This window comes from Coffea arabica, chromosome 10e (assembly GCF_036785885.1).
Source record: "Coffea arabica cultivar ET-39 chromosome 10e, Coffea Arabica ET-39 HiFi, whole genome shotgun sequence".
Classification (NCBI taxonomy): domain Eukaryota; kingdom Viridiplantae; phylum Streptophyta; class Magnoliopsida; order Gentianales; family Rubiaceae; genus Coffea; species Coffea arabica.
This window is the reverse complement of record NC_092328.1, coordinates 6,973,587-6,983,271: the sequence shown is the minus strand read 5'-3', so window position 1 is coordinate 6,983,271 and position 9,685 is coordinate 6,973,587. Positions and strand designations below refer to the sequence as shown.

At 35.4% G+C, this 9,685-nt stretch overlaps 1 protein-coding gene across 1 annotated transcript; it reads left to right on the top strand.

Annotated features, from left to right (window-relative positions):
* The first annotated feature begins 1,302 nt into the window (after nt 1-1,302).
* On the top strand, nt 1,303-6,454 carry LOC113712776 (branched-chain-amino-acid aminotransferase 2, chloroplastic-like). The gene is made up of 10 exons (XM_027236340.2): nt 1,303-1,563; nt 2,772-2,845; nt 3,818-3,989; nt 4,078-4,254; nt 4,375-4,506; nt 4,639-4,737; nt 5,102-5,218; nt 5,489-5,584; nt 5,764-5,876; nt 6,123-6,454. Exons 1-10 carry the CDS (start codon nt 1,495-1,497, stop codon nt 6,235-6,237), a joined length of 1,164 nt encoding a protein of 387 aa, XP_027092141.1. The 5' UTR covers nt 1,303-1,494; the 3' UTR covers nt 6,238-6,454.
* The last annotated feature ends 3,231 nt before the right edge of the window (nt 6,455-9,685 follow it).

The window sequence follows — 9,685 nt, the reverse complement described above, 5'->3', positions numbered from 1 at the left end:
CATTCCTCTTATTTTATAGTAATACATATGTTTCTTTCCTTTTTTGTCACGAAAGGAAAATGAAGGGTTGGTGAGAAGGAATCCTCATCGCTTGGAGTTGACTGACGTCAAATTGTCGGCCTGGAGTCACTCATGCTACGCATGTGCACTCACACACTATGCCTCTCCGTTTAAAATCAAAACTAGATGTTTTGCACAAATCAAACCCTCCATTCACAAAATACCATCGTCTAGTCCTTCACATTTAAGTTATACATTTTGAACCCTAACCTATTCAAAGTGTATCTCAATTATAAGCCCGAATTCTATTTCCGGTCAAATTTCTTTAGGGACAAAAAAAAAAGGGAAGTGTGTGACTTTTTATCCCATGCTTGGTGTAATTGCTGTGGCTTCTTCCTTCTTCACCAAATAGGATTTGTTAACATAGGATGCGTTTGATAAAGTTGAAGTCTGAAAACTGAATTTTAAAATTTGAAATCTAAAGTTTGAATTCATTAAATTATTGAATTGTTAAGTGTTAAATCTTATCCCATGCTTGGTGTAATTGCTGTGGCTTCTTCCTTCTTCACCAAACAGGATTTGTTAACTTAGGATGCGTTTGATAAAGTTGAAGTCTGAAAACTTAATTTTAAAATTTGAAATCTAAAGTCTGAATTCATTAAATTATTGAATTGTTAAGTGTTAAATCTGATTCATTTGAATATATATCACATTCAGTGATAAGTGATTAGTTTATTCCTTAATCTTGAAGGTAAGTTTTGTTTAGAAAATTCAATGCCACTTAATTAATTCAGATGTCCTATTTTTGGTTATCAAATACGTCTGAACATATTAAAATCTGAATTCATTAAGATTAAATGAGTTATCAAATGGGGCCTTAATATGAAATACTAGTTATATTTTACATAATAATTGTCTATTTTCAATTTTGTCCTTCAATATAAGGAACCATCTATTTTAAATTTTTCCCTTCAATATACATCATAACGTACAGAAAATCAAAGAAAAATTTTCAAGAACAAAAGCAAGTGAAAATGAAATTTGGGATCAAAATATCACCATTTCCAATATGTTGCAGATGAAAACGTGTCATTGTAAATATAAGGGACTAGAACAGAATAACTTGAAATGTAAAGGAGTTCTTATACAATTGTTCCTATTCTTTATCCGTCCAATTCCTTTGATGCATATCCTAGCACTAGCAGTCGAAGTGCTCATGGTTCCGTGTTCAACCTCTCCAATTCTTTGGCCTTTTCTTGCCAGTTCCCATTTGCATGCCTGCATATGTGAGCACCGCTGCTTGTGATCATTATGGAACATTAATTAATATATGCAATTCTTCGATCATCTTCATTTTTCCGTCCCTGTTCTTTCTTTCTGCTCTTCCTCTTCTGAATAGTCACTTGTAATCTTTACCCGTTTTCTAAACGTTCGCCGGAAATACAACTGACGGGTTTTCTTTGAAGATCTGCGCTGAGCAAAAAGAAGAGCAAGATGATTCATAAAATTACCAGCATTCGTAATTTGATTCAACCTTCCGCATTAAGCTCTCTTATATCAAAGGTTAGTGTCAAAGAACTTCTTTTTGTCTTCAGTTTTCTGTTTTTTTTTTTTTTAATATTTTGGAATTCGTTTCTCTTTCTGCTGTCTTTGATTATGTCAACTTATTTTGAATTCTGAGGGGAAAAAAAAACAAATAAAATCTGGCTAGCGTCAGAAACTAGAGTAGATGTCCTGTTCTTTCTTGAACATAGAATTGAATTTGAGGTTGGAGAAGACGGACCCAAAAAAAAGGGGGGGGGGGGTTGTGAAAGAGTTTGATCCTCCAAATATTTGGAAGAGCAGCATGCAATGTTGATAACAGCCGTTGTTTTTCTTGATGTAAAAAGATATCAAATATACATTATTATTTTGTTTTTGTCTGGAAAACTCACGAATTTATTCTAACAGCAAAGGAATGCTTATGCTAGTAATAGATGAAATGATTTTCATATCCACAATTGTTTAGTGAGCTGGTGGATTATGAAAGAAATTTTCAAAAGCAGCGTGAATCACACATTTTTTTAGGCTAATAGGTTCAGCATTGATGTCATTGTAAAAAGCAAGGACAAAATGTCACTATTGCTTAAACCTAGCAAAACTTCTCGAATGGGGATAATGATGTGTGGTCAATTTTATCGCTTTTTATTATTTTAAATTCAATCCCTTCTTAATTTTATTTTAGTGGTTAATTAGCAGATCCAAACCCACTAGGAAAAAAAGTCAACAATTTCTATCTTAAACAGTTCATCCATTTTAATTAAAGACGAGCAAAAACTACAGGATTAGTAGAATAATTTCACCTGTTCCGATTAAGAATGGTCAACTTGTTTACAAATCTTTACTTACCCCCCAAAAAAAATTTATTTAGGAGATTTAAATAGAATAATTAAATATATATATATATATATGTTAGGTGATTATGGATTCAAATATTGATAATCCAACAAAGGATGTTGAATAAATAGTAATGAAACAGATTTGCATAGATGTACACTTCATCCAAAGAATAATATATTTGAAACAGGTTTTTTTTTTTAATTTTTGGCGACTAAACAAGATCTTAATTAAGGAAATTTTATATTTTGCTACTGTACATAATCTGGATTTTTTTTAATAAAAAAAAAGTAGGATGGATTGATGAATTTTAGCTAAAAACAACAAATCGTGATCTACATCATGATAATTTACTCGACCAAAAAATAAACTGTTTGTTTTGTTTTGTTTTGTAGTTGGGAGCTAGCAGCTATGCAACTCAGGCTGCATCTTCTTTACAGCAAGCCTGTGAACCGCCATCAGCCTATAGGTAAATGTTAATCGACTCTCATCTGCATAACTAAATTCCCTAATGCATGCAAGTCAAATCATTTGGTTCTGCAAGATTTTGTAGTTTACTCCATGGATTTTATACCTCGACAATCTTCATGCAAAAATATCATATCCCCTTCTGCAGGTTGCTTTAGTTGTTCTATTAATTTTCTCAAAGAATTGCACATTATGCTGTGTTTACTTGGTTTTTAGCAAGGTGCAATGTAAGGAGGGCGTCATTCTGTTGAATATAAATCATTCTGTTATTTGTCCTCTACGTTCACCAGAAACCATGCTGATCCCAGAATGCGCCATTCCATTGTTGATCTTCCCTCATCGACCTGAGAAAATAACAAAATGTCATTTAGTTTTTGTCAATGGTCCATCTTTGTGTTTGCCTTGTCGTATGTCTTCTATGATTGCTTCATATGCTTTGGGTGAGAGCTACATATGCTTTGCGTCTCTTCATTTGTGAACTCCATCATTCAGTGGTATTTGTGTTAGTAAATCCAATTATTGAGAAAGCCACTTAAAGCATACACAGATCAAAGGAAAAATAAACGAAAGAGATTACACAACCTGGATTCAAAATGTCTGCAAACAATGAAGAGCTTCTGTTGATAAAACGCTCGGCATCATCAAAGGCATGGAAGTATTGTGGAAACAAGCCACCTGCCCAACCAGAGCAGCCATCCCTGGACAATCCCACACTTTTATGTAGCAAGCTCACTGCTAAACCTATGTAGCTGTCTTAGTGGAAGCCATGAAGTATAAGGAGCTGCCTGTATCGAAAACTCATTGCTAAACATGTCCTTTTGGAATATGAGGACAGTTGAATATGTTTTATATGGCAATCATAAGCATTTACTATTTCTTCGTTGCAATGGTAATAAGAGCAATGGGGACAAATTATCATGCCCAACTCTAATTTGTTCTTCCACACTTCTTTGTCCATGTTGATAATTGACAGCAATGACGAGTATGCTGATATTGATTGGAATGGTCTCGGATTCGGTGTTATACCAACTGACTATATGTACATCATGAAGTGTCCCAGTGATGGATATTTCCAGCAAGGCCAACTTTGCCGATATGGGAACATTGAGTTAAGCCCTTCAGCAGGGGTATTAAATTATGGACAGGTACGTTCCGTTCCTCATCACATCTGGACTACAGGTCGTCTCACACAAACTGTAAGTTAATTCTTTCTGTCTGTGAAAATTGAAACAGGGATTGTTTGAGGGTACGAAAGTCTACAGGAAAAAAGATGGAGGCCTCTATCTATTCCGCCCAGATCAGAACGCCACCCGAATGCAAATTGGTGCTGAAAGAATGTGCATGCCCTCTCCATCCATTGAGCACTTCATCAATGCAGTGAAGCAAACTGCCTTGGCTAACAGGCGTTGGGTAATTATTTTTAGTCCCCAAATTCTTGCAGTACAATTGTGTTGTCAGTCAGTAACAAAATTTTTGTTTTGTGTGTTTTCTTTCTTTCGTGTAACCTATTTTGCTTTTGAGTTTGCGCAGATCCCACCTCCAGGAAAAGGATCACTTTATGTTAGGCCTCTGCTCATAGGAACAGGACCTGTACTTGGTTTGGCTCCATCACCTGAATATACATTTCTTGTCTATGCTTCGCCTGTTGGAAACTACTTCAAGGTTCAGATCTTTTTCTTTATATGCTTCTTTCCTGTCATTATAAACACTTCATGTTCTTCTTTCTTATTCCTAAGTTGTCCATTTCTCTGTCATTAAAGAAGAATGTGTTTATTTTGAGTTGTGGTTATACAGGAAGGAACTGCACCGATAAACTTATATGTGGAGGGTGAGTTTCATCGCGCTTCACGTGGAGGAGCCGGAGGAGTCAAAAGCATAACAAATTATGCTCCAGTAAGCTAAATGATCCTTCATGTTACTATTCAGCCCAATCTCCAAACCCCAGAAAATGAAAAGAAATGGAATAAACCGCAATATTGGCCCTATCTAAACTTGCATTTGATGGCAAAGGAAGTCAAAGAAGACCAATTAAAGGCTTTTGTTTACATATTTTATTTTCTAAATTTTCTTATTAACCTTTGATATCATAAAGCTACTGTTTGTTGAATAAACTCGTAAATTGATTATGTTGCCTAAAAATTTGGAACTTGTTAGCCAGTTAATCTTTCTATGCATTTCCTCCAACCAGAAATGCTCTGTTTTTTGCTTACCTTCTTGTTGTTTCCTTTCAGATTCACATTTACTTTGTGTTGCGTAGGTCTTAAAAGCAATACATAGAGCAAAGGATAGAGGATTCTCTGATGTCTTGTACCTAGATTCACTGAACAAGAAAAACATTGAGGAGGTCTCTTCTTGTAACATTTTCATTGTCAAGGTATTCTACTCCATTACCTCATCAAACTATTTCAGTAGCTGATATGTTAATACAAATAACAACTCTATACAACCCGGACATATTGGGTTACAATATGGACGTAAGGTCAAAAGCTTTAACAAAAAGAAAAATCTTGTTCATGTGAGAGTGTAAGTAGAAACTATAGATATAGGGCTCTATAATGTTCTTAGTGCAGCCTGCGCAATCTGCAGCTAGATTTTGAAGGGTCTGGACCATTAAACTTATTACTACTCCAATGCATATATCCAGGGAAATATTCTTTCAACTCCAGCAACTAATGGCACCATCCTTGAAGGTGTAACACGAAAAAGCATCATGGAAATTGCAAAGGATCTTGGATACCAGGTAAACAAAAAACTTGTATTAACTGCTAATTAAGCAGGCAGTTGAAAAAATGATAAGAGAATTCGTGGTATTGGCTCACATAATTGCCATCATGCTAAGGTTTGGAAGTGTTCTATTGCTACTCTAATGTGACTGAAGCAGTGTATGGGCTATCTGAGCCTTTTCTATGATGTTGCCAGGTTGAAGAACGTACCATTCCGGCGGACGACCTAATCGATGCTGATGAAGTATTCTGCACAGGAACTGCGGTTGGTGTTGCCGCTGTGGGAAGCATCACATACAATGGTAAAAGGTAATAAGTAGCATGCATGCTTATTCTAGTGTTATCCCAACACTGTTTCATCCCAGCGTATGATCTTGTGAAAAGGTCGTGCTGTGCAGAAGATTAAGCAGGACTAACCCCCCCATGAAGATGAAGTTACTCAAGAGCTATAGGAACATTTTCTGAACTTTAATTTGCTTTCTCAAGGTTCACAACTTTGTTTGGATGAATAAGGTATAGAGAGTCATCAGTAATTGGTTTCTTCCGTTTATGCAGGACTGAATACGAGATCAGCCCTGATCTTGTCTGCAAGAAACTTTACTCGAGGCTCGTAGGAATTCAAAGTGGTGCTGTCGAGGATAATAGGGGCTGGGTTGTCGAAATTGATTAAAAGATATGGTCAACTCTGGTTGCTTTATTGACATATTCTGCTGTAAATCATCGAATCAGAAGATATTAGTCTTTATTTAGTTTGTAAAAATGTCTGTTTCATTCTTGAACAGTCTCTAGTAACTCTGCAGCTTTGAGCTGTAATCATGGAAAACTCTTGTGGACTCCAACTGAGTTATTCAAGTGGCTAAAAGGATAAGACTGCCCTGTTAAACTTCTTTCCTAATCCAAGCAGAAAGCCCAGAAAGGGATTTAAAACCCTTTTCGCTGGCCATCTTACCAAAAAATGAATTGGTTAATTTGCTCCAAATCTGTAGGAAAATTAGATGTAGCCCAATATTCAACCATCTTTGTTTACTAGTAGTACTCTAGAATAATTGTCCAATGATCATTTTATTCAATTCACCATTCCCTTTTCTTTTTAGGTTGATTTGAGGCCAAATGTCACATCTCACAGCAACAATTTTAAGCTGAGCTACACAAGAAATCTGGTGGATCCCGGAGAAAATGCGTCACCAATCTCCCTTTTTGCTCCCATTTCTTCCCCTTGGAGTATTTTTTTTTTTTTGAAAATCTAAAAAAGAAAAGTTTTAAATAAATTGCTACAAAATATTAATCAGCACTCCATGCCCAAAGGATAAACGTCTAGCATAGGACTGTCAACGGATTAGGTTTAGATTTGGATTGGATGTAGACCCTATTTATTTTTTTATTTTGTATTCGGAATAGGTAATAGGTTCATTTACTTAGACTTAATCCATATCCATTTTTTATCTACACTATAAATGGATCGGACATGGATTTACATGTTTCGACCCATTTTGGACTCGAATCTAATTAATATAAATTTTTTCATAAAAAATTATATATTCATTAAAATTTATTGCAAACCCACTTATCTTCTACTAGAAAAGATCTTCTATAAAAATGGTAATATTGTATTGATACATTTTATGTTCAATTAAAATTTTAAAACTATTGGAAAATAATTCTATTAAATTAATTTCAAAATCCATATATTCTTGACCTGGATTTGGATCTAGACGGGCCCTGACCTGTAACCACATATTGAGACCCTGAAGATCTGGCCTGTGTTCTGTTTACACCCGTACTCTAGCTATACTTCAAGCTTTTAGCCCATGGACTCAGGAATATTACGTGAATGGTCCACAGAAAATTGGTCATCCCTACAAAAATTGGATCCGGCGTTCTCAATAATAATCTTTTTTGATTGAATTTGAATCCAGATGGAAGTTGGAGACTTAAGATTCGACGCGCCAAAATTTATTGGTGCAGCTGTTAAAAATCAGCCCATGATAGTTTGTGAAAACTATTTCACCAGGCTGGAGCCCAAAGTTTTTCCAATAGACTAAAACCAAAAATTGGCCGACACCCCATCCACCTCAAAAGATAATGAAAATCATCATCCACAAAAGTTAAGAATTGTTACTTATAAAGGTGCAGTAAAAAAATCATGCACCAAAATCATCCTCCACAAAACACTAACCTTGAGAGAATTAGCCTAACCTTGAGAGAATTAGTGGTTAAGAGCAAGGATTAATTTTTCTATACAGCGACAGTGTTTACACTTTTACCGTTGAATGCATGATACATAATCTGAATTTGAATTTGAAATTTAAATTTTGCATTTGGGTCAAGAATCTAATCGTAATAATGTATAGACTCTGAGTCAGTGCGTATAAGATTAACTCAAAAAACAATTGTAACTTTCAAACTCTCGAGAGTGCGTAACTTCTTGTTTTTCCTTTTATATTTTAGGCGGATCCAAATTTGGTGTAAGAGAATAATATTTTCTTGACATCATCATGATGAACACCAAGTTACGAAAGCCACTGGAAATAATTTTGGAGAAAGAAGGAAATTTACGTGTAGAAAAAAGTGCAGCAGAAAACTCGACGTGCATGTTTAGTTTTGGAGTCTAATTACATCGTCTCCCAGCACAAGGAGAGTGATTAATGACGATGTAAAGGAAGAAAATGCGTGATATTTGCAGCATTAGCTTATCTTTTTTATCATTGAAAAAGAAAGAAAACAGGGATCAAATACTCAATTAGCAACCGTCTCCATCATAATCCATCAATCAGAAAATTGTCACTGCTAATAGTCCCAATCGACCGAACTTACACCAACCATTAGAAAAATGGCTGAGAAACTGGTGATGTATGATCTGCTCACAAGATGCATCCACAGCATCGTGGCATTCTTTGATAAGCTCAAAAATTGGCTGATTGATTGCACTACTCCTCCCACATACATGATCACTACAGCTGGTAAGAATGTGACTGCTATTAATAACCATAACAGAAATCTTGACAGTTTTGGAACAAACTTAGACTCTCAGATCCAGTAATTTGTACTAGAACCTTCAATGTATGATTTCTCTTCAGTCAAATTGACCCAATATCTTGTACGCATCTGCAAGTACACGATTTAGTGCATAATAAGGGTAAAACTTGCTAATCAAGTTCTATTAATCTTTTTTTTTTTTTTAAAGACAAGAAAAAATCTCGGATACCAATCCAAGTACGTACTACTTTTAACTTTTGATGAGGTCCACGCAGGGTGTGAGCATGAATGACATATGTATCTGTTTAAAAGTAGTGGTAGTCATCGAAAGTTTTAGTAGTAGATATTGCACGGAAAATGGTAGCAGTGTTGATGAGCTTCGAAAAACAAAAAAGACTGGTAAAAGATTTGCTCATGTAAACAACTTACAACAAGATGATAAAAGTTAAAACTGCCTGGAGATGGAAATCGTCATGGACTATATATTAACTCGGTCAATTTGATAGATATATTTCAAGCGTATAGGTCCATGAAGAAAAGCGAGCGACTTTATTAGCATAGTCGTTCAAAGATGCTCTCGTAATCCTGTTTCTCTCTCGTCAAGTGATAAACATTAATGCTACAAGTCTTGATTGGTTGTTAAATAGTTAATGCATGTACATGTCTTGACAGCTAACTTGACTACGTTTGTCAAAATTTATAGCAGTCTGGAAACGGTAAGAACAGTTTCAGAATCATTATGGATGTTATATAGTCATCAAGAACCAATATAGTATATAATTAATGGGGACATTAGCCAGGATCACTTCAAGCTCTTTAATTAATTAAGTCTTAAATCTTCTTCTTCCCCCCTTTCTTTTTATAATTAAGGTTCCGAGTAGAGTTGCAAACGACTCGAGCCGTTCGCGAGCAGTTCCGACTTCCGAGCCTCCCTTTGAATTAGAAAAAAAATATATATATAAATAATAAGATAATAAAAACCTTACAAGGAGCTAGTATCTTGTATTTCATCTAAAATGTAGAGAGAAATCGCAAAGGGAGAAAAACTGGAGTACTACCACAACAGAACTTGACTTTGAACTCTTTGGCTTGCCGACCAAGGCCCCGTGCCTTTATGAAGGTAGGATTAAGTTGCTCGAAAG

What these genes read in the sequence shown, in the direction of transcription:
- LOC113712776 (XM_027236340.2), top strand. Translation starts at nt 1,495, where the DNA reads ATGATTCATAAAATTACCAGCATTCGTAATTTGATTCAACCTTCCGCA. An exon ending in GAACCGCCATCAGCCTATAG is followed by an intron (nt 2,846 to 3,817) that starts GTAAATGTTAAT and finishes GATAATTGACAG; the next exon opens with CAATGACGAGTATGCTGATA. An exon ending in CTGTTGGAAACTACTTCAAG is followed by an intron (nt 4,507 to 4,638) that starts GTTCAGATCTTT and finishes GTGGTTATACAG; the next exon opens with GAAGGAACTGCACCGATAAA.